This window comes from Sceloporus undulatus, chromosome 6, assembly GCF_019175285.1.
Source record: "Sceloporus undulatus isolate JIND9_A2432 ecotype Alabama chromosome 6, SceUnd_v1.1, whole genome shotgun sequence".
Classification (NCBI taxonomy): Eukaryota; Metazoa; Chordata; class Lepidosauria; order Squamata; family Phrynosomatidae; genus Sceloporus; species Sceloporus undulatus.
This window is the reverse complement of record NC_056527.1, coordinates 22,527,349-22,553,195: the sequence shown is the minus strand read 5'-3', so window position 1 is coordinate 22,553,195 and position 25,847 is coordinate 22,527,349. Positions and strand designations below refer to the sequence as shown.

Sequence of the window (25,847 nt, the reverse complement as noted above, 5' to 3'; positions counted from 1 at the left end):
TTTTTCCAGTTCCATCAGTAGCCCTTCTTGGTAGTAATCTTGTTCAGAAGGAAGGAAAAGCCTCCTTCACATAAGCTTAGTGTTTAGAAATCTCCGCTCCTTTTCTTTGCTGCTATTTCCAGTTACTTGAGATGAGCATGGAGCTGGCCTGGAAATACTACTGATCTGTCTCTACATTTTATTGGTACTGTGGGGGAATAAACAATTTCTTAATTGTGGGCAATTTCCAGACTTCTAAATGTCTTGAACTGCAACTCCACAAATTCCATACCATTTGCCATGCAAATGAGAGTTGTAGGTGCACAAACCTACAACTGAGGGTTGTAGGTTTGTGCACCTACAACCCCTAATAGAAGTATATCTCCTAATAGAAGTATATCTTCCCACTAATCTTTTTAATTTTTGTATTATTATTATTATTATTATTATTAATGTATTTATACTCCATTCCCCCCCAAAAAAAATTGGGATTCAAAGCAGCTTACAGTCTAAAAACATAGTGCAATTAAAAACTTACAAAAGTGACAATTAAAATGGAATTAAACTGTTATAATATTAAATTATAATATTAAAACAGATCATTTTAAAAAATCAAATACAATTTAAAATATAAAAGCACTTAAAACCATATACTTTAAAATAATGTGACACGCCCATGGTGTTCTTTAAAAGCTTTCTGTGCTGTCCCACTTCTCAGCTGCTTTCAAAATGACCCAGTTTTTCTCCTCCTCCCACTTTCTCTCTTTGTCCTCAGCTTACTTCAGTTGCAACTGAGATCAGAGTGCAAAAGCAGTTGACATTAAATTAGCTCAGGAGTGTTTCCAGTAGGCTCAGGCAAAAGCAAACTGCTACAGCCTACCTTAACTTTTCAGTCTGTCCTCCTTAATAACTTTTGCCATCTTGACCATACTTTGATGTTGCTTGGACACACATGTCCTACTGTGTATACTCATGTAAAAGTCTAGAAATTTTAGTCAGAAATTTGACTCAAAAAACGTGTGTTGACTTATCCACTGGTCAACTCTTATCAAAAAAGGAACTGTCCCCAGGTGAAAGGCAAAAATATAATCTGTCCTGGAAGCACTGACCACCCTCTACTCTCTCATCCACCCAGCCTTTAGTGTGATCACGAATAATTATGATTGCTGAAGTTTTGTAAGTACTTTGACATTGTTTTCCTTTGTTTCATCCTTTACATCCTTTGTTACATGGCCCTAATTTTTTCCCCTCAACTTATCCACAGGTCATATCAAAATATATGAATTTGGTCCCAAAACCTGCCCTTGACTTATACATGAGGTTGATTAATAGAGTATATATGGTAGTTTTCATCTGTGAAATGTTGGTGGGCATGATGAACCTGTCCTGAAGAAGTAAGGGCCCAAACAGATGGACTGAAAAAAGTCGGCTTCCTCATGGCTTGGAGGCATGGTGATTAGATGACACGTGGCCCCAAGACACGCCGGAAACCCGGCCCCAAAATTTTCCACTCCAATTTGAGCCCATGGCAGAGGGTGCCTTTGGGACTGCAGCGTGTGATTGCCATGGTCCTGAGGTGTCTGGGGCAGGGGTGGCTTCAAGCCGCCCCTTTGTGTCAGTCTGTTTCCCCCCTGACATGTGGCACACTCTAACCCAATAGCCACAACACCCTTAACATCATGTACAGTACTTAAAGAGTACTTACAGTACTTACAGAGATACCACCATAGATCATAGGAAGCTGCCTTATACTGATGCCGATCATAGGCCCATCCACCATTATACTGTCAAATACCTGTCTACCAGGTAGGGTTCTTTCCAAGCCCTCACTGGAGCTCTCTGATACTACCTGGTGCTCTTACATTTGTGTACTAATCAGACCCATCTCTGCTTACTTTCCCAAATAGACAAGACCGGGTATGTTCAGGATAGTAACTGCACCCATCTGGCATACAAGTTGAGTATGTGAGTCAGTCACTAAATGTATAATAGACCAATGGGACTCTGCTGATTGTGTAGCTCGGTGTTGTGAAACAGATTTTCATTATCACTAATGGAGCCAATGTAATATCAGGCCAGGATACTAAGGGCTCATTCAGGCAGTGCTCATACTGTGTACTAAGAGCACTACTTTCATTCTTCTTCTGATCTCCCACAGTCTAAATACTCAGTACTAAGTGCTCAATACTAGATACTGAATGCACACTGGTTCTTGATGGCTACTCCAAGATGAGTTGCATGGCTTATCTCACCACTCTCACAGAATGGGTGCTGAGCGAAAAGTACCTTCTGTTCCTACACTACTTTCCATGTGGTGCAATGCCAAATTGCTGTTGATCTGCCATCTTGTTTTCCCACCAAGCTGACAACTGTGCTTCCATCTTACTACTGAACAGTACAAGAAAACTGTACTGTGATTTCATCCTATTTTACAGTTCAGCATTGCAGATTTGTCTGAATCTTTCTGTGGAATAAGGGACTCCATAATTTTAGTCTTGTAAAACAATATCAAGTTCAATTTCAAAATCTTTTTACACATCATTAATAAACAACATCAAGGAAAGCAGGCAAATTGCCACTTTAACAAATTTCCCTATTACAAATACATGTCTGAGCTCATGTTGCAATCGAGCGCAAATAATAATCCTTGAATACCTATAAATCCATCCTGCCTAAGGGCAAATTTTTATTTGATTTCACACTAATCAGTTTTGGATGTCAGAAATTACAGTTGCTGATAGCCCATCTGTTTGGTGATAAAATTTGGAATTTCTGTTTATTTGACAATAGTGCAGTGAATGCTAAAACAAAGGAAAGACTAGTTTCTCTTATATCTTTCTTTTACTACTCATTAAATTATAAGTTAGCATTCTAGACGTAAACATCTGCGTTCCAGGCATAGAGCCTAAGCCTAAAAATAACAAAGTGTTATAAGGAAGATGACTTTTTCCCCTACCTGTTTTCTGATGTACAGAACAGCATTTTCAGTACTTCGAGTAATCATGTTGATTAAGAATGGTGTCTGGAATAACAGGCAAAATATGGTATAGTGTGATGATAAAAGAGAACTTCTGTTTCCTACAGTGTCGACATTTTAAAACATGATGACAGGGAAATGTCTAATTTTAAAAAAATGTAAGCTGCTCTGATAGCCTTTTGGCTGAAGAGCAGCATATAAATACTATCAATAATAATAATAATAATAATAATAATAATAATAATAATAATAATAATAATTATACTAATGTGATAGTAGGCTGAGTGACATGTTCTTAATTCGGAAAGAATTTTAAAATGTATACTGTATGTTCAGCATAAGAAGCTGGCTGATTATGCCTGCTATATGTGATATATAATGACACATGCCTGTGTGTTTTTCTCAATTGAGACAGAGGAAAGGTTTTGGGCTATGAGATGGGGATTGGTCTGTCTTCTGTAGTGTAAGTAAGTGATATTTTATTGGGAAAATTCAACTAAAATAAACAAACCAATGAAATGGTTAGGTGTATTAGGCAATCGTTCATGTTGCAGGTTTACAGTGTGGCAAAATGTAATACAATTAAATTGTGTTGATGCTGCATTAACACAATAGATCTTTTCATTGGGTAGTGCCAGTACAAGTAGCTTGCTCTTATGCGAATCCAGGATCCGAACTCATCCATGGTGCTGATAAGCAGAAGGTACTGGCTTGGGATCATTTTCTGGACCACACCATTTCCACCATTTACTGTGTGAGGTATTTTCTGGGAGGGTGGGAAGGAGTTGGCAAAAGGATCTCAGCTGTTTCCCAATCAGTGTTCTTTTAGGCAAGGTGCTGTGCATTATTTTGGGTAATTTTGGACTTTCAGTGTGATTCTGGCAGCTAGCTTCACCCCTGCTGGTAAGGGGAGGATGCCATCTCATTTGCAGTCTGCATTTGTTTTTGTTGCTCAAGTGAAATTGTTCTCTTAGAATAGAGTTGCCCAACTGATAACCTCATCTTAATCTCATAAATATGAACCAGTTTAAATGGCATTTTACTAAGCTATATGCCTAGGGGGCCTTCTTGCTCATTTCTTTCCCCAGCAATTACCATATCTACTCAGATCACTGGTCTGTTCAGTTTGTCAGTAACATACTGCCTTGCTACCATTCATTTACGGTATGACAAACCTTGTGGAGTATGCTAGAGTATTACAGCCATTTCTCAGTTGTATAGGCATTAGCCATAAACTCATGACTGCTATTTCTTTCCAGAAGTGAATGGACAATTTTGCTCTCTATTAATCCATATTAATTCCCTATCATCGGAAGAGTGTTAAAAACTCTGAGCTAGGAAGAAAAACAGTTGGCAATTCACTGTGGTAGAATGTGGAATAAACAGCTATTTTCATCATCTAGGAGATATTTCTTACTACATGGAGTTATTCTGAGAGCCCAATTCTAATTGTGTTTGTTTGGAACCTCAATTGAATTCAAAGACATTCACTTCCAAGATGTGTCTATTGGGGGGGGGGGGTCTTCATAATTTTATATCTTTTTTTCAGCTAATGTGGCCACACTTTTAAAATGCATGAATGATTAATGATTAACATTAACAAGTTATAAATATTATCTGGTGTCAGTTTGACACACACATTGGCAGCATACAAACCTGCATGTATTGGAAAAACCAAGATCTCTCTCAAAAATAAAGGTTTCTCAATGCTGCTGCTACTGCTGCTGTTATTATTGTTATGTCCCTTCAAGTAGATCCTGACATGGCAAACCAAAGGCAAACCTATCACAGGATTTTCTCAACAAGATTTGTTCACAGGTTATTTGCCATTGAACCTGAGAGAGTATGAGTTACCCAGGATCACCAACTGAGTTTCCATGGCAGATTTGAACCATGTTCTCCTGGAGTATTAGTTCAATTACTCAAGCCACTACACTATGCTGACCCTTAGAGTAAGTGTGTGTATGTGGTATGTCTCTCTGTGTTAGTATGCATGCACATACGCCGCCTTGAGACCCTATATTTGGAGAAAGGTGAGGTATAAGATAACAACAACAACATACACGCACAGACTGATAACTCCAGTAGGAATTGAGCTAAGCAGTAATAGTGATACTCTTAGGATTGATCTTATGACATTGAATAGTGATCAGTTTTTGGACAGGAGACTACATTTTTCCAAATAGGAAAAAAAAATCAGGAGGGAGGTTAACTATTTTTCTGTTATCCTATTTCCATCTTTCCCTGGACTGATTCATTTCCTCAAGTAACAAGTGCCAGAATTATGATTTGTGTATTCCTCCACTTCATAATCATGTGGTTGGTATACACTTTATACTGTTTTACTTACTATCCTGAACCTTTTAGCGTCTGTCCCTTACCTGGTGGGTGCTAGTTCTGCTCCTCTGTTAGCATTTCTGGTAAGATACAAATTAATTTGGAAGTGTGTATTCCTTACATCAAACAGCATAATTGCATTTGTCATTATTTCTTAATTTATATGTCTTGACTCATATATAGCTTCAGAACAAAAATGGAGCCTTTTGCACTTCAGATCATCGCATCCTGGCTTTATTGTGCTTGTAACAACCCCGATGTACAGCTGCTAATGCTGCTACATTGGAGATTCCTGCATTTCTCATCCATTTCATAGGAGGTGTAGAAACACAGTAGACGAACCAATGCAAAACGCTGCATTTAGAGCAAGCAGTCCACTTGGTCAGGGACAGCTGTCTCACTTGTGTCAGCTTACAGTGACACCAAATGTCATGGATAATAGATGCTGACTGATTCAAAACACCATACATCACTGGAAGGAAGATTATATAATATAAATAGAAAACTTGCTAGTATGCCTCCAGTATGTTTCACAGTTTTCACTATACTGTACTACCACTAATACTTTTCACAATTGGGTTTGTCATTGCTGAATTTTAGCTATGGCTTGATTTTAGTTTAACTGAAGGTGGTAAACATGCAGGGGTAGCTGTGTTGGCCATTTAATAAATACCGTACAAACAAAATCCGTAAGTGATACCTTTATTGGTGTAGTTATTCTGAGAAAGTGTAGCTATGTGGGGGGTAAGACCATTGCTTCCAGTAAGAATTCCCCACTTCTCTGTGAAACTTTTCTTGAGTCCCCAAATTTCTAGCAATGCAGTTACTTAAAACTTCAGTTGTTCATTTAGAAAGACACCTAAGAAAAGGGGCAGAAAGAGTCAACAAAGAAATGCAAACAAATGTACAAAGAGTTCTAGGTGTGAATAATTTTCACAGACTCTCCAATCTAGAAATTTGGGGATTGAAAGAAATGTTCATGGGAGCAGAATTCTTATTTGGAGGGGAAATGGCCTTGTTTTGCCCTCCACTCCAACTACACCCCTGATGTTAACTGTGGCCAGAAATACTAGAACAGAGGTGGGCAACTGCACAGGGCTGGGGCCTTTTCCATCCCTGTGCCCATTCCACAGACTTGCACCAGCAGGTTTTAGTGCACCTGTAGTGATGGAATGGCACTTCCGGCTGCCATTTTGGCTGATTTTCAGTCAATTTCTCGCTTTTTTGGGGGGGGGGGGGGGGGGGTTGGGGTTTTTTTTTTTTTTTTTTTGCAGGGTTAGGAGAAGAACAACATTGCTTTTTATGCAGGTTTCGCCTGTTAGGGGGACAAAAAAAAATTGGCCAACTTTTCTCCCCAAGTTTTAAAAAACTGCTGCTGGTGGGGCTGAGGGCTAGAGAGGTCTTCTGGGTGGGTCCCAATGGCCATACTTAGAGGTTCCAAGATTTGCATGTGGAATGTATGATCTGATAGGCTGTCTTGTTAAAGTTGACCAGACTTGGCTCTAGCCACCAGTTGCCTGGATGGAAGTCTGCCTGACAATAGCACATGTGTCAGCATAGTGTACTAAATAAATAAATGATGGATTTTTTGTGCCCAGGTTAAGCACTCATGGTCAGTTGGTCACTGGTGATATCTTTTGAAGTATCTGGATCTTTTCACCATCTATCCTATGACTTCCATTTCTGTTCAAGTAAATCCTAGTAGAGACTAAATGCTCTAAGGCAGTGGTTCCAAACTTTTAGTCCTCTATTTCTTTTGAACCTCAGATCCCAAAAGTACCAGCCAATGTGGCCAACAGCTAGGAATTATGGGAACTGAAGTTCAACCCACCTGGAAGACCAAAAATTGGGAACCACTGCCAATGGTTAATACTTGGTTACACAATGAACACTGGGTGCTATAGGCTATATTTCAGTGGAAGGAATTGGCAAACCACCTCTGAGTATTACTTGCCCAAGGAAACCCTATGAAATTAATGGGGTTACCATAAAGTGATAGGGAAATTGAAGGCACACACAATCACACAAATCCTGATAAGGACACAGTAGTCCTTTTTTTCTGTTCTTTACTGAGTAATGCCAGAATTGGTAGCTGTAATTAGAAAGTTTCAGTCCTTTGTAGAGATTTGTAGTATAGGTTCTTGGCATTTTGTTTTTCCACCTTGCAGGCATTCTCTAATTAATTAAACTTCTCCAGGGATCAGCTAAGTTGTAAAAGAGCAAATAAAGGTTTTGAATTTACTTTAAACCTTGCTTGACTAGAAGTCTGAATCAGAGTGTGAAAATATTTCTTCAGGGCTGAAAAAGACATCCTTGGTAATCAATGGGCCACTTTGGAGGAAGTTTCCCAAAGCTTTTTAAAAAAGATGAAATTGTTTATTACATTGGGTTCTCACTAGACTTAGTAATATTCAGGAGAGACTCACTGCACTCTTGAGCACTCAACTCATTTAACATTTAAGTTCCTTTAGTTTTAATGATAAGAGGGCAATACTTTTCTCTTGCAGAAATATTTCCTGTGTTCTATGTAAACAGTAAAATGGAGTATTCTCACCCATGTCTGATTTTTGTTTTTTAGATGGAGGAAGCATGTGATGATATAGATCAGATGTTCAGCAACCTACTGGGGGAAATGGATTTGCTGACCCAGGTAAAGTATGTTTTCTTAACTGAAAGAAAAGAGAATCCTGTTTTCTGTTTCTTCTGGAGTTTCTAATTTCCACTTCATTTTAATAAACAGCAGAAATTAATTTCAGCAAATGACTATTGACACCTCATTTAATGTGTTTACATTATCTGTAAAATAACTTCACCTAGAGTAACTCACTGCGGCACAAACAATATCAATTTTAAAAACCTTTGCACCTGAAGCAAAAAAAAATGTCTCTTTATGCTTAAGGAGAGAGCAATTCTATCATTTCTTGTATTACATTCAGCTTGTAAATGAAACTGTAAGGTATGGGCACAATCCAAAACCTAGGGGCTTCCCTTTCTTTTGTATAAAGGCAAATATTTTCTATGTGGACTAGGTTAACTTGTTCTGTACAAAGGATATTCCTCTGTTTATAGAAGAAAATGGAAGCCCTTAAAAGAACAGTCCCTGTGTGCAAATCAGAGATATTGGACAATATGGCTGGCACACTTGTAGTGTGCATAAGTGGACTTTACACTCTTTGAGACAGGGTTTTTTCCCCTTGTCCTTGAGGTCTGTCCAAAAGCCACCCTTGCCTGCCACCTGTAGGCTTGTCATTTGTCCCAGAAAACCAGGAAAATCACAGATGGAAGGATCTGAAAAATGTCCTGAGTGGCTGCACCATTTAAAGTAGCAGATCCTGGATTTCTTGAGGCAGGAGTGAAACTAACAACAACAATGGAAATATGTAATAAACCAATGTTAGATGTCAAAATGTGGTGTGTGTGTGTGTGGTGGTGGTGGTGGTGGTGGTGGTGGTGGTTTTGGATGAGCTTGTCAACAAATCTGCCAATCCAGTTTCATATCTCCCCCCCCCCCCCCCCCCCTGTGGAAGAGAATTATGGTAGCCCTAACCACCTATCAAACCTAGGGAGGTGCTACTGCTGCTCCCTTTATTCATCCCATGAAGGCTTAGCTGCTCTGAGCTCCTGGGGAAAGGAAACGGTGGGTGCACATGATTTTGAGAGCACACTCTCATCTTTCCAAACTGAACTGTGGTTGAGTCATCTCTTTTCCTTCCCCAACAGCAGGTAGAGCCCCTTTTGGGGCTTTGCAGTTGCTGGATGGTAGGAGGAACTGTGCATATGAAGCTATGCACATATTTCAGCCAATTTCTGTTTGTACCTCCCACAGTTGCTATTCTGATGCAGCATGGAGCTTTCAGAGGGCAGTAGTATTGCTGTCACTTGCATGCACATCCAGGATATGATTGCACTCAACCTTCGCCTTGAATATGTATCTAGATTGGGATTGTCAGTCTTTTTCCAGTGTTCCCTTGGGATTAATCATGTGGGGGCCACATGCTGGCAGAAAGCTGGGTGAAAGCTGATCCAAAGCCCAAAACAGATTAATTTACTGATTCTCTCTTTGGTGGTTCTCTCTGTATTGTTTCTCTCTTGCTCCACATCAAGAGGGTTGCTGGGGAAGGAACAGATGGCTCTTGCAGAGGCCTGAATTTTAACACAACTTGTGAAATTAGGACAGGAGCCACATGCAGCCATAAAGGCATAGTTGCCGACCTGTAATCTGAATGCTCTGGGTAATCTGTACAGTGATAAAGAACCAACATACAACAACAAATGTTTTAATACTGATTTCAGTAACAATGCATTGAGCAATACTAAGCAACTGAAAACCAGTTGACCAATTTAATTCAAAATCATCTGAGCACAGCTTTGTTATTTTAAAGCCATTTGCTTGAAATGGTGCATAGTAAAGCCTTTTGTGCTGCTCTTATACATTTTTTGTCTATGTTAATTTTGTTTCCTTATAAGTCAGATTGTATCAATTCCCTCATTCCCCTAAGCATTAACTTTGAAGAGGAAGTCGCATTTTCTTCTTACCAACTACTATTCCTATTTTTAGCCTGGGCAAATATATGACAATCTAAAATGTTGAGAAAGAGAAGGGGTAAATGAGAAGTACATTTGAAGGACGAGGAACGTATAACCATTGGGGGGGAGGCAGAATCTGCCCCTTCGATCTAATTCTCCCTATGATACATTTTAACTTTATGAAGATTATTACAGCAAGGTTTTAAAAATATGTATATTTCACACTCCTACTATTCTATTCTGATTAGTTTACCAGCCTATACAAGGTTACTCAGGGTACATCTACTCTGTAAAATAATGCAGTTTGATACCACTTTAAATACTGTAGCTCCAGCCTAAAAATCTTTGGATTTGAAGTTTTACAAGGTCTTTAGCCTTCTCTGCCAAGGAGTGCTGATGCCTCACAAAACTGTAGATCTGAGGATTCTGTAGGATGGAGTCATGACAGTTAAATTGGGTCAAACTGTATTCTTTTCTACAGTGTAGATGCACTGTTGTACAATGCTACACTATATCTTGTGTCTACTTCAGCTCTTTTGATGGCTTTGAGATCTTAGAAGAAGGTCCATTTCTTGGTTCCACCACTCATGAAAGCACATGAAGTGAGGGAGTTGAGAGGAAGATTTTCAAGTGGTTGCTTCCAGGCTGTGGTACTTCCTACCAACCAGAAGTTTAGCTGTCATCTTCCCTGTTCTTCCTTCTGCTGGTCATTTATGCAGGCTTTTGGCAATTAAGGGCCCAAACAGACAGGCCAAAATAAAGTTGCTTCGGGTCACTTTGGATGTATGCTGCTTAAATGACACACATCTTAAGAGGCCAGATGCTGCACAAAGCTGAGCTCCAGTCCTTAGGACTGGAGCGTGGCTTTAGTGTGGCTTCCGGCCTCTTAGAACACATGAATCATTTAAATAGCATACCTCCAAAGTGATCCGAAGCAGCTTTATTTTGGCCTGTGTGTTCAGACCCCATGATAGCTTGCTCTGGAAGAAACTTTTAACTAGATAGCTGTTGTTTTTCTTTTGTTGATGCATTTTTAAATTGCTTTACATTTTAATTGCCTGCATTTTCCTGGAACTTCCTGGAGTGCCTTTTGGAGGAAGGTGAAATATAAATTTGATAAATAAATAGGTACTTCTTATCAACGTGACTGTGTTGGTCAAATCGGACAAGATACTGAAGATGAGAGGTTTACTACTTTCCATGATGTTATTCTTTTCTTTTACAAGGGGTCCTGAACTGGATCTGAGGCCATGGTACTGACAGGGAGAATAAATCCTCCTTTCTCCAACATTTCTCCAAACTAAATTCCTCTTCCTTAGGTTGCTACTTGTCATACTGGGAAAGGAAACAGAAGCTTTGAAGAAAGTGATTTTGTTGAGAAAACAGTACAGGAAAAATACAACAAAATGCAAAAGAGTGATATCATTATTGGCCAACCAGATGCAAACTTTTGAAATTTCACTGACTTCTTCATGAGGCAAAAATACTAAAAAACATGTAGGAAAAGAAAAGTGATTATGTTGTCAATTAAGATTGTCTAGAGCAGCGATTCCCAACCTGTGCTCTGAGAAGCCTTTAGGGCGCTGTATGCACTTTTCAGGTGCTCCACGGCCATTCCAGGAAAGTGAAAGAAACAAAAATTGAATGCAAGTAAAGAAAAATAATATATTCTTATATATTATATAATATACTCCTAAACACCATTAGCTTGTAAGACATGGAGCCTCTGCCATAGAAATAAGGGCTCTGAGAGTCAAAAAGGTTTGGAACCTCTGATCTAGAGGGATAGCAATACAGCCAGAGGCCACTCTTCTTCTTGGTCCTATGGGGATAAGGGGTGAAAGGCAATAAAAGACATGTAATAATATTTCAGCACCATTTTGACACACACACCTCTTGAATTAGTACATCAGCCCTAATTCAGGCACGTTACAGACTGCCTAAAAGCGGTGGTCTGCTGGCGCTTCCAGTTGCTCCACGAGGGAGCTGCAGCGGCCAAACTGCACGGCTCCGTCACGGAGCAAAAAGAAGCCCCAAAATGGTGCTTCTTTTTGCGCCCCGGATGTGACGCTGCGAGGCGCTAGTCATGCACTCACAGCGTCACATCCAGGGCGCGACGTGCGGACACTATGCGCTGCCATTTTGTACAGACCCAATACGTACTAGGGTTAGGGGCGTCAGGAAGTGACGCCCCTTCCTAACCCTAGTACGTCCTGGGGAACATACTATAGGCGCATCTGTAACGTGCCAATGTTTAGGACTTGTGTAGCCATTTTTACAAAAAGGCTAGTATACACACACACACACACACACGCACACACACACACAATGGGCCCTTAGTATCCATGGGGGTTTGGTTCCAGGACCTCTTGGTTACCAAAATCTGTGGATACTCAATTCCTGTTATATAAAATGACATAGTAAAAGGGTGTCCCTTATATAAAATGACTAAAACAAGATTTGATTTTTGGATCCCCCCCCCCAAAAAAACCCCACACATTTCCAAGTGGTGGATGGTTGAATCTATGAATGCAGAATCTCTAGATACAGAGGGCCAACTGTGTGTGAGTGTATGACCTCCCCATCATAGATTTTCCATGAAACCAAGATGGATCAGAAAATTTGTAAAACGTTTAATTGTATTTCACCTTTCTGGGTTTGAACAAAAAAAATCTTTAAAATGGGTGCTCAGAATCAGGACGGAGGAACTCACAATTTAACCCTGTCCTAAGGACCCAGCAAAAGTCTCCTTTCTTCCTTGATTCAGTTGGAGGAATCCTGTTGCTCTGCTATGATCATTCCCCACTTCCCCTACAGCTGCTGTTTAGCAAGAATACAAGCAAGAAGCAAACTCAGATAATCTTACTATATGCGATTGGCCCTTGCCTTGAATTTCACTGCATGTGAGCACAGCATTGTGAAGAGCAAAAATACTTAGTATTGTGGCAGTATTAATTAAGCATTTCACGTCTAAACCAAGGACCAAGATTCCAGGTTGGGTAACCAAATATTGATCTTGGGGGAAATGTTTTCCCCTAAAATGCTTCAGTTTTTCTCACTTAAAGGCAGGAGAGAGAGGAGCAGTGTTTGAACTTTGTTTAAGGGCCGTTTCCCCTAGTGAATCAGCATTCATGGGGCTTCTTTACAAGTTCCAGTAAATGTGATTTCCTTTTCTTTATCTTTTGTAATAATAGAACCAGTAAAGTTGAATGGTGGGATAGTCAAGACAAGGAAAAAAGAAGTAATTCTTCATGGGGTACAGTGCTAATCTCTGAGTTTGTTTCCATAGGATGTAGTAGTGGCTACCAATTTAAATGGGTTTTAAAAGGGGATTAGGCGAGACTCGTAAAATGTTATTGATGGCTATTATCTGTGTTGATTATGTTTTCCATGCAGTTCAATGGAATATATTACTATAATAGTTTGGTGTGAATTGGCCCTTAGTCTTTAGGGAGCAATATTTATAATTCTCAGCCAGAGAGGACTACAAATCCCAGGATTCCATAGAATGTTGTCATGGCTGTTAAAGTTGAGTCATAATACTATCTTTGGCTTTTTTCGTGAACGAAGATTTAGGAAGGACATATCCCACGTTTTCTACAAGCGTGTTGATGATTAAAAAGGCCGATCTGAGATAAACAGGTCCGGTTGCAGAAAGCACAGCAAAATGTCTTTTTGGGTGATGTTTCCAAGTTGTGGTTCTTTCTGCATTGTCGTTTCTCTTTGAGACTCATTCGGCGTGAGTTTTTGAAAAAGGCTGCAGCATCGTGGATGTGTGTCTCCATGCCTCCCGATTCGAGGCCAGGGAGGACCATTGTTGGTGATCGATTTGGCCAAGCCTAAGCTATTGTTTCAGGGAGTCCTTGTATCTCTTCTTTGGGGCACCCCTTTTACTCTGACCCATGGCGAGTTCACCGTAGAGTATTATTTTTAGGAAGCGATGGTCCTCCATCCTAGAAACGTGTCCTGCCCAGTGCAGCTGCGTCCTCAGTAGCATGGCCTCAATGCTGGTGATCCCAGCTTGCTCAAGGACAGCAACATTTGTCACATAGTCAGTCCAGTGTATATTTAGAATTGTATGTAAACAGCTCTGATAAAAGCGTTCGAGGAGTTGTAGATGTTGGCAATAGGTGACCCATGTTTCAGACCCATACAGGAGAATAGACAGTACAATGGCTCTATACACACTGATTTTTGTGCTTCGCCTCAAGTGTTTGTTACTTCAGACTCTTTTGTGAATGCCTTTGCTAATCTGTGATTGATCTCTTTATCAATCTTGGCTATAATCATGTAGTATAAAAGGGACCTTAGACAAATGTTCATCTCTCTCTCTTATTACGTTTGCATTGCACACATGGCAGATAATGCAAGACTCTCATAACATGCAAGGGTGCAAATGTATTTGTTGTTAAAACTGAGGGAAAGGTATTCTAGAGAAAAGGATACAGTCTCACAGTGATAAAATTCATTTTCTTCTGTTAAAGAATCAGCATCTGGAAATTTGTATATATCCTTATTTTAGGAGATATAACATTTACACAACCAATGAAAAGTGACTGTGGCATTTATTTTTCTTCTTCTTTATCAGAGTCTGGGAATGGAAACTGTCCCACCACCACCTAGGAAAGAATCTAATGATGAATTTAATTTTGCAGTTGGATTTAAAGATTTAAATGGTAAGTTCTAGTCTTTTGTCCTACTGGGAAAATAAAGACCAGGGGGATAGGTTTGTGGGGAGAAAGAAGATGAGTAGGGAAAAAGCTAAATGGGATTTTTTTCTCTTTCCAAAATAATTTGTTAATTTTGAAAGTTTAAAATTAATTATGCCTAGTCTTGAAAGGTTTAAATGCAAGAGGTTTGGATTATTGGGGGGGGGGGGGAGTTAGCTCCCAAAATACTTTCTTGGTTTTGAATTTCAAACCCATTTATTATCGTTCACTTTCTGTGCAAATCATGTTTCTGATACTTTAGTCTGGTGGTTAATGCTCAGGAGAAGAGGCGACAATTTTAATGGGCAAAAAGGCCTAAGAAAGTAATTTTGACTTTTTTTTTTTAATATTTTTGACTTAGAATAAAGTTACTGAAAAATGGAAGCATTTCTCATGATAGTGTGGGGAGGAGGTTCTCATCTTTCTAATAGTACTGATGTTCCTTGGTGGAGAGACCTTTGATGTATTTTACCTTTTTTTCCTGTAACAGAATCTTTAAATGCTTTGGAAGATACTGATTTGGATGCTTTAATGGCTGATCTTGTAGCAAATATAAGTGAAGTAGAAAAGTCCACACTCCATGGACAAAAGGATGTGCCCAGCAACCACCAAAGTGTTGTGAATCAACCTCCAGCAAATTCTGCTGCCACTTACGGATATCAGTCAGACCTTCCAAATATTTCTGCTGCATGTGTTGAGGATGATTTGCCACCTCCCCCTGCGGAACTAACCTTTGATCTTCCACCCCCACCTTCACCGTCAGAACTGGCTCCTGAACCACTCACTCAGGTGAGCAGATGGGAGAATCACCTTACTCTTTGGTTTTAAAATGGTTCTGAAGATATTTTTATTCCAGCAAATGTATAGACTGGCGTGTTTTGTGTTGCAGTTATGAATTCATAATCTAATTACAAATCCATAACTGCTCTGTATGCAGGGTAGTTAGAATTGTGGCACTCTTGTATATACTCCCCCAAGCCAACCTTAACAGCCAGCTTCTGCAACAAGTAACGAAGGTCTATACAGTTTATGATTGGGATGCAAGGAGCATGATGTTGCAAGCCCCTTCCCACCAGGGAACAAGGCTGCAAGAATCAAAAGCCAAACCCCTGTTACAATCTCTCATCACAGCCTTACTTGCTGGTGGGAAGGAATGGAAACATACGGTAATCTTTTTTGCACCCCACGTACCAACTGAACACATCTCCTACACCTAATGAGGTTGCTGGATGTTAAGGTGGGTTTGGAGGATTGAGCCAGAAGACGTTAATTATGCATTTATAACTAAGATCCAAAACACACTGCAAAAATAATCCAGTTTGAGACCGCTTTAAATGTCCCAGCTCAGTGCTAGGGAATCTTGGTAATTGTAGTTTATTGTGGCATCAGAGGTCTCTGACAGAGAAGGTTAAATGTCTCACAAAACTACAGTTCCCAGAATTCCCTAGCATTGGCCAGGGCAGTTAAAGCAGTCTCAAACTGGATTATTTCTGCAGGGTGTTTTGGACCTAATTATCTGATGTAGGATATTGGTAATAATCTAAATTAGTCATATATATGTCCCTGATGTATTGAAGTAAATTGAATTTCTTCTGAGCACCCCTGACGACTGTTGATGAAATCAGAGTATAATTATCGAGGAAGTTTTCTTTTGTTCACAAAGGGGGAAAACAGATAAGATTGAGATCACCCTACATGGACTAGTATAGTCTTCCTTACACTGAATACTGCCCTTCAGCTGCCTCAACTGCCCTTCCTTCTTTTCAGGTGTTGCTTGACGGATAAGCAACCTTATTGCATGAGTAAATGAACAAAGTGGAAATAGAGCTGGAGAGTAGTGGCTTTCTCCGTGACTTATCACATGATGTCATAGTGCTTAAGTTTTCTTCCCACAGACACAGTTGTAAAAGCATGTCTTTTTTTAGCTAGAAAAATCTGTTTGAGAAAAGACACACTTTTACAACTATTTCCTGTGGGAAGAGAACTGAAGCACTACAAATCATACGGTAAGGCAGGGAGAAAGCTGATACTCAGCTCCATTTCCATTTGTTTTCCCATGAGATAAGGCTCCGGGTGCTTTCCAGATGTTTTGGGATGTTCCCTGACCGTTGGCCTTGCTAGCTGGGATATGTGGGAGTTGAAGTCCAAAACTTCTGGAGGGTACCAATTTGTCTACAGATTGAGACCATGATGAGAATAGATGAAAATACTGAAGGACTGATGTTTCCATGTAAGTTGCCCTGCTGAAGAGGCAATTGATTTTTCCATATAACTTTAAAAAGACAATCTTTAGAAGTGCTAAGGCTGAAGTGAAAACCAAAGAGAATGGTTCTGTGAATAATGATTTCTAGAGTGAAGGAATAGTTTCGAAAGAGAGAACATGTTATTGAGGTGTCAGCTGTCTTTATGATAGTCATTAGGTAAGAACACATAGTAGCCCATAATAAATCAGCCAGGAATCAACCAGACTAGCACCCACCCAGTACAGCAAAGTTTAAGAATCAATAAACGGAGTTGAAAACCATCCTGTTCAGAGAAGCCTTCCCAGGCATTGCATAATTGTCGCTTACTATCTGATGTTCTTTTGTTGCCTGTTTATCGAACCATTTCCTGTATTGCTATGTATTGTATATGTATTATCCTACTTGAGAGTATGTATTTTCCCTGGATGAAAATTAAACTTCCATTTTGAAGCCAAGCCCTCCCTCCAGTCCATCTGCCTTGGTCCAGGCCTCAGAGGTAGAGAGGAACTGCTGGACCTCTTACCCTTTCCCTCCACCACTCCCTTCTCCTTCTGTGTCATGTCTTTTTAGATTGTAAGCCCGAGGGCAGGGAACCGTCTAACTAAAAAGATTGCATGTACAGCGCTGTGTAAATTTACAGCGCTTCATAAATAAAGGTTAATAATAATAATAATAATAATAATAATAATAATAATAATAATAATAATAGAATAGCACCAATAGGATATTGTAATTGTAGAGGCAAACCCTGTTCGTTGTGGGAGAGAAGGAATAAAAGAGGAAAGAGCTTTTGTCTATTTGTAAAATGGATAGGTAGTATGCAAGCCCTGCTGGACAGGAGGCTCTGAAAGCCTCCGATACTGTTTTTCAAAAGTGAAATATTTAAAATGTTTATGAAATGGCAACAGGGAAGGGGCTTCCTTGTTGAAGTTTGGCACTTTTAAAAGATGATTTACTATCTTTCTTCCTTTTTCTTTCAGGAAGAGCAAGAAGCACAAGCAAAAGCTGACAAGATTAAACTTGCACTAGAAAAACTGAAGGAAGCTAAAGTTAAAAAGGTAGGAAGACAAAGTTTAAACAATTGGGGGATGTATTGACAGTCAGAATATTAGTATTTTAATCCTGCCACTTTTATCACATATTGGATCGTTCCTTTTCCTCTGGTTTTTTTTTTTACCATTATAACAGGATTATTTTTCTAAAGCATGTTCTAAAATGGTACTTTTCAGAAACCAAAAGGCTAATTATATCCAACTCACAAAAAACTTGCAAAACAGATATTATCAAGTATCATCACTTAATTTGACTCTCCCATATTTTTTTTAATTTAATCAATTTAGATACTCCCCTTCATAAATATTTCTCCCAGGACAGTTTGCAATGCAAATTAAGAAATCTAATAACAATAAAATATTTAATAATAAAACAAAGATGTGCAATAATACAACTAAAACCAGTAAAAGAAATAAAATCTTAAATCAACTAAAATCAGTAAACGGAAACAGTTACATAACAATGCATTAGAACAGCAGAGTGAAAATTTCATTTCCAGTTTTTATAATCCACTTTCCTTCCTTAGTTAAAATAGAAATCGTTACTGATAACATTAATAGCTATTCTTTAACCAGGAAAGTTTAAGCATTAAATGTCAGGCTATAAGGCTGCAAACAATGCTTCAGTTACTTGTAACAGCAAGTGTGGTTAGTAGGTGTATCCCCCCCTCCCAAAGTACTTAAAACAATAACTTTAAGATACTGAGAACTTCCTGTTTGATTTTCTTGCAACACCCTAACTTAAATCACTTCTTTTATTGGAATACAAATCTATTCATGGAAAGGGACTTTCTCACTTCCCTTTGCCTTCTCATAACCTTCCCCCTCCATTAGACACATCTGAATTTTGAGGGATCTTTGGGAGATTTTTGGGAGTTACATAAGAAAAGGAAAAGGGACAGATATTCTACTACCACTCCTTATGCTAACAGAAATGTAATTTAAGATCAGAACCTTCATATTTTACATCTTGGTGATGAACAGAAGAACTTTCTGTCAGAACATATCTGTTTATTTAATTCAGTTTATGTTCTCCTTTTCCAGTTTTAGTGATCTGGGCGGGGTAGGGGTGTTACAAAAATAAAAAATAATAATTATGTAAGTTACTACATGCGACTTTACATTCTACCACACAGCAACTCCTAGTGTACACCAGGTTGGATTATTTTACAGGGATGTTTTTACACGGCTATATCACCATACCTTGGTTCAAATATTGATCAGAACAGCGATTGCTGTCAGAAAATCAGAAGGTGACTAGGACTGCGAAGGGCAGTTATTAAAGAACTGGACAAGATCATAAAGTGTAATGACAGAACTCTGAACACTAAAGTGAGGATTGTCCAAGCATTTGTATTCTCTATCACCATGTATGGTTGTGAGAGCTGGACAGTGAAGAAAGCCAATAAGAAGAAAATCAATTCATTTGAAATGTTGTGCTGTACTGAGAATACTATGGACAGCCAAAAAGACAAACAGATGGCTCCTAGAACACATCAAGCCTGAACTCTGTCTGGATACCAAGATGACTAAATTGAGGCTGTTGTACTTTGGCCACAACATGAGAAGAAATAAATAATTAGAAAAGACAATGACATTAGGAAAGGTGGAAATGGTGGTAGTAGAAAGACCACATGCTTCATGGTTAGACTCCATCAGAGAATACACTAGCATGACCCTGTAGGACCTGAGCAGAGCAGTTGATGACAGGGGGTCTTGGAGAGATCTTGTCCACAGGATCGCCATGTCACTAACTCTCAGATGGGATATTACACTGATCCTAAAAGGGCTGTAATAGTTGTTTATTTCTCCTGGATCGAAGTCACGGAATATACCTGCCTATGACAGCCCAGCTCTACCTTAAGGTTTTCAACTTGAAGGCACATAATACTCACATAAACAAGAAAGGGGTGCTGGCTTGGAAATGACCCAGGATGCTTTGTTTTCAGAGTCCAGTTTTTGATACATGATCTATTTGAATTGGTAATGCTGTTCAGTGCTTATCAACCCAGGCAGCATCTTCAGCATGTTAGCCTTTTTTAGTCCATGCTGAAATTAACAGACTCATCTATTATTCTCTCCCCAGCTTGTTGTCAAGGTGCACATGAATGATAACAGCACAAAGTCTCTGATGGTGGATGAACGGCAAGTGGCACGTGATGTCTTGGACAATCTCTTTGAAAAGACCCACTGTAATTGCAGTATTGACTGGTGCCTTTATGAAATATACCCAGAGCTACAAATTGGTAAGTTGCAAAGCATCTGAGGATCTTTGGCTCTCATGTTGTGTCTGTATAGCTTCGCCAGAAAGCAACTTGATAATGCTATTTTTGGTGACATCCTTCTGTTGTAGCCTGGCTCCTATTGCTTCTCATTTAAAACAATAAATTCTTCCTTTTATTGGCTCCAGTTCCTACCAATGGCTGTTTACGTGCAAGTAAATCTATTTTAATGGCTTTTAATGGTTTGCCACCAAATTTGGCAGTCTGATTTATTACTGGTGATGCAGTGGGAGGCCAGTCTTGGGCTGCCACATGCTCCCCATAGAGCAGCGATGAGCAAGTGCCGAGTGAGCCTATTCCACCCTCCTTCCAGCTACATATTCTTATTTCAGGTGTAACAGAAGTGTTGTAATGCCACCATTTTGGCTGATTGTGAGCCTTTAAAGAAAATCAGTCCCCCACCCACCCACCCACCTCACCCAGAGTGGTGAGAGAAGTACACTTCCACATTTGTGGCTGCATTTGAATTGTTTTGACTAAAAGTTGTCAGAATATTACTGGGTAATTTTTAAATGGTTTTTAAAGAGTTGGGAGGCTGTTGAGGGGATCGGGGCAGGGGGGAGGGTTTAGAGGCTTGGAGAAGTGGAACTGAGGGGCTGCGTGTGTGTCATGGAGTACACTTTCCCCACCCTTGCCACATAGGCATTATGTTGAACATCCCTGCTGTAGAAGATTGGAGACAAAGACTGGGTCATCAAAAGGCCACCTTGAAAAATCTAGGGAATCCATTTGCAAACTAAAAGTAGAAGTAAATTTGGGAAGCGTCTGTATTTTGGAGAAACTACCTTTATTTGGTCTTACAGGTTACAGGGGTGTGAGTGTTAAGATAAGTTGCCCATTTCTTTGGCCAGAAATTAATCATTACATTTGAAGGAATATGCTCTGATGGGGCTAAGTAATCCTTGCACATGTAATCCTTCCTTCTTTCTTCCTTCCTTAATTTCCTTTTTGCTCTTTCCAGAAAGATTTTTTGAAGATCATGAAAATGTGGTTGGTGTCTTATCTGACTGGACTCGGGACACTGAAAATAAGATCCTGTTTTTGGAGAAAAATGAAAAATATGCTGTGTTTAAAAATCCTCAGGTAAAATAATACAATACAAACAAGCTGGTATACATTGACATGATTTAGTTTATACAGTGATATAACACCATACTTTATTTGGTTTGCAGTTCAAATTGTAAGGATGAAAGGTACAGAAGGTCTCTGTGCCAGAGCTGATATCCTATATTTCCTTTAAAGGATAAAAGTGCCGGAGTAAGGAACCTTTGGCTTGCCAGATGTTTTGGATTATTTATATATTTAAACGCCCCTCGTTTTTGTCCCTTGTTGGTTTTGCGCCAGCCGCGTGACGCAGCACCAACATGCTCCCTAAAAAGGAGCCATTCCAGGCAGTTTCTTTTTAAGGATGACAACAACACTTCCAGCGAGTACCGTTTGGGTGCTCGGATGCCCATGCGTCATTGTCATGTGCTCCCGTGTGGACAGGGACGTGGCAAGATGGCACATGGGCGGCAAAAGTAGGGCTGGTCGCGTATGGACACCCAGCCCTACAGAGCCTTAAAATCGGCCCCAGGGTGGTGCAAAGCGCCAGTCTATTCAGGACCTTAGTCTCAGGTTTTGCGTGATTGGTGACTATGATATTGGAAGCTCATGCTGTGTGTGTTTTGTTGAAAAGTTTCATTTGGTGTATTGACTGTGTGTAAAGCAGCAGACCAGAGAATCTACTTGTCTTTCAGTAAATTATGTGACTGTTGTGTAATTAATATGGAAGAACCAGGTGCATTCACTCAACAATGGAAATAAAGTTATTACACAGCTGCCTCATTCATACACAGTAACCTTCCTGTGTACTGGTGGATAAAGGGTGATCTCATAAATAGTTGTATGCAGTTCTGCAGTAAAACATGTTTTCAGGAGGCTAGATTTAACAAAGAAATGTTAACATTTGTTAGCATTGGTAGTTTTCTGGCATACATGTTTTTGACCTTTGCTTGGACTGACTCATTTTCTACTTGTAAGGAAAACAATGGAAAGGTGACAGCAGATGATTTTCTGGCCAATAAGTATTCTGTATACATTAAATCCATACATTAAAATAATTAAGGTAATTTTTTGGAGCAGAATATAATTAACATCTTTTTGCAAATCATTTTTTCACTTAAATTGTCAGTGGGAATCACAGAGTTAAGAAACAGAGGAAAACTGGGAGTTGAGTTATAAGCACAGCAGAATCAACAAACCCGAATTCCTTTCCATACAGATATATGTTCTTACTTTATATAATCTTGTAGCATAATGTATAAGCAGGTTTCAGTCTAATTTGTGTAGTCTTGGTGACAAAATTCTGCTAAACAAACATGTCTGAGTGTGCATGTGCCCATACACATGCTTACAGTGGGCCCTTGGTATCTACTGGGGTTTGGTTTCAGGACCCACCCCCCACCCCCCTGTGGTTACTAAAATCCATGGACACTCAGTTCCCATTATATACAGTGGCATAGTAAAATGGTGTCCCTTATAGAAAACTGCAAAATCAAGGTTTTCATATTGGATTTTTAAAAAAGACTTTGAAACCGTGGATGGTTGACTCTGTGGCAGTGGAACCCATGGATACAGAGGGCTAACATGGTAGTACTGGTAGTGAAGGCAGCTAACTTCTCTGATTCCATAACATTCTCAAATAGCTGGCTAGCAGAATTTTTTTCCTAAGTGCTGAACAGATTGTTAAGATCAAACCCTGGTGGGGATATGGTGCCCCATTTTTGGCACATCTCCCCCTCCAACTATGACTGGCAGCAACATTATATTCTTTTGAGCGATAATAATAATGATGATGATGATGATGATGATGATGATGATGATGATGATGATGGTTTATTTATATTTTCCTGCCTCTCCCGAGTGAATCGAGGCGGGATTACAACCAGTTAAAACAAATACATCAGAATAAAATACATTTAAAATACATCAATAAAATGGTACAATTAATATAAAACTAGATTGAAACCTACTGGTATGTATTTTCCCAAGCACTTCACAAAGGGATCATTAACCTGGTTGATGTCAGTTGTCCATTTTTATTTATTTTTTGCTACAGAAGCCGATGTTGCTGTTAAGTTTTTTTTATTTGTATATTTCATCAGGATTTTAAATTGCTTTTTGTACATCACACTGCTATCATAAGATAATGGGCAGTACATTGAATGAATGAATGAATGAATGAATTTGTATGACCTGTTCACAGATATTTTTACTTGTGTGCTTAATTGTTTGCAGCAACATCAAACAACCTGATTTGTCAGTCACTATGTTCTTCAAGTATGTTTTTTTAAAAAAGAATCCTCAGAAACTCTTTAAACATGTGGCCTCCTTCACTGTTGTTGTAATCTGTTGGGGACCACACAGTGATAAATGCACATGAACAGCGTGCAGCTTCTTCCTTTTCCCTGGCCTGTTTATTGGGGAATGGTGAATGATAAGCACTTTTCAGTTTCACTGAGAGGAGCGGTATGGCAAATAAACAACAATGATGAACAGGCACTGATAAGTGAGACACAAAATTATGGCCCTGTCTTACTGTGGACATGAGAAGCAAGGTCATATGCTGTTGTCCAAAACTCTTGTCAATTAGTCTTCTTTGTTAGTGCCAAAATGTAGTCTATAACACTGACTGTAAATTCTGGGTGGTCGATTTCTCTCTCCCCCACCCCACTAAATAAATGCCAGATGCTTAGATATAAATTGCTTGTAGTCAGAGGAGGTTCTTCTTCCTTTCTTTCCCATTCAGTTTGTCAGCAGCTGTTTTGAGTTTGTTTAGTAGTGTGACAATAGCAAGACATGAAATGGCTTTTTCATGTATACACAAACGAAAGCAAGCAGCACAGGTAACCTTTCTAGAGGGTATTAGGTTTAATGGCAAATGTTTCCCATGTAAGCCTCACTGAAAGTAATAGGAGCTGTACAAGAAGAGCATAATAACCTTATGCATACTACCTTGGAGTTAAAGCTCCATTCGTGCCATTTCACTCCAAGTAAATGTGTTAAGATTTGGATTGGATTAGAAATGTCTTACTTATGCAGGTGGCCTGTTCAGCTTATGATCATCATTATGATGTCCACGTCCTTTTTCTGTTTTCTGTTTATATATATTAGAACTTCTACTTGGCAAACAAAGGAAAAAATGAATTCAAAGAAATGAACGAGAAAAGCAAAGAAACTTTACTGGAGGTAAGTCTGGTTTGGGTGAAAGAATGGTACATTTGGTTATGAAATAACCCATCCTCTCTTACTTCTCTACAAAACTGAATAGAAACATTTCAGTTATTTGTTATTATAGAAAAACAAGAAGTTGTATCATAATGCTTACGTCAAAGAGAGAGTGTAAATGCTCATTAGATACTCTCAACCTTTGCGGGATCCTGAAAGTTTGAGATGAGCAGAAATAGAACTGATTCACAAACCCAAAATTCATATTCTTCATAAGACTAACCAGTCCTGTGGCAGCAGGTCATGAGTTACAACAGAACTACACAAAACAAACATATTGAAAGACAAGGTGACTTGCAGTATTCTCCAAACATACGAAAAACGGTGAGCGTCAAATTTCTTTTGTTCAGGCAAGGCTTCCTCCTGTGTTCACTTTGATGAGAAACAAATATATTTTCCAATTTAGCTGCTAAAAATGTTTTTAAGTACTATATGTTTGTTTATTCAACTCAACATTCACTTGGTGTCCCTTTTTTAAATTAGCAAACTATCAAGTTTTTAATTTCCAGAGTACAATTTATGTTCGTTTGTGGAATCACGAACAATAAATAATTGTGTTGAATATTACTGATTACCTCTGAGAGAGTGAGTGTGTGTGTGAAAGAGAGAGAGAGAGAGAAAGAGAGGGGGAGAGAAAATGTTGGGGAAGAGGAGAGATCCTGACATTTGTAAATAGATAGTTGTAAATACAGAAATACAGAAAGCACTGAGAGACATAATTACCTCAGAGGCGGCCCTTCACAAAGCAGTTGTTGGGTGATAACACAGACATCCTTGCTTGATAAGCAAATTGGCATACCTTGTTGATCAAAAAGAAACAGTGTCCCAATTCAAGCCACAGGAGATAGAGTTGAACTTCTCAATGAGCTGTTGTTCAGTTGTTTTGTGTTGGAAATTATTTTTCAGACCCCTTTCTTTAAAACACTAAAACTGCTTTAGAGATAGTGACAGCACAGTTCTATAAGCAATCAGTTCTATTAAAAAAACCTCCCATACTGTTTTCTCCAAACTTCATTCGTGGGAAGGTAATAGCATATCTTGTTAAAACCGTGATAAGTGTTCTTCCAGAATATGGTGACAGCTGTTTTTTATTTTTAAAAAATGTGCATCTTCTAGTACTTTATTGATTCCATTTAGGATATAATTCATGTGGCTGACCTTCTGAGCATGTGGTCAGTGTGCTGCTCTTACTATTATGGCTGTTTCCAGGTGAAGGCAATGCTTAGGAGTTGATATAGAAGGCCACAGATTCCATCCTTGTCATTTCACACTACAGAGCAGTGATGGCGAACCTATGCAACGCGTGCCAGAGGTGGCACTGCGAGCCCTCTCTGTGGGCACATGTGCCGTCATCCAAGCACAGAGTTTGCCAGAGTTTGTTACTAGAAAGCCAGAGGGACATGGCACTTTGCAATTAATAAGTGGGTTTTAGGTTGCAGTTTGGGCACTTGACCTCTAAAAGGTTCACCATC

At 39.2% G+C, this 25,847-nt stretch overlaps 1 protein-coding gene across 3 annotated transcripts in view; it reads left to right on the top strand.

Moving 5' to 3' along the window:
- The window catches only part of LOC121933286 (amyloid beta precursor protein binding family B member 1 interacting protein), a 72,388-nt gene that overhangs the window by 27,643 nt on the left and 18,898 nt on the right, over positions 1–25,847 (top strand). For all 3 annotated transcript variants that reach the window (XM_042472778.1, XM_042472779.1, XM_042472780.1), the window contains 7 exons: positions 7,872–7,943; positions 14,409–14,496; positions 15,020–15,318; positions 17,753–17,830; positions 19,911–20,070; positions 21,068–21,189; positions 24,262–24,336. In XM_042472778.1, coding sequence (XP_042328712.1) covers positions 7,872–7,943; positions 14,409–14,496; positions 15,020–15,318; positions 17,753–17,830; positions 19,911–20,070; positions 21,068–21,189; positions 24,262–24,336 — 894 coding nt within the window. Of the gene's footprint in view, positions 1–7,871; positions 7,944–14,408; positions 14,497–15,019; positions 15,319–17,752; positions 17,831–19,910; positions 20,071–21,067; positions 21,190–24,261; positions 24,337–25,847 lie in introns of those variants that run through there.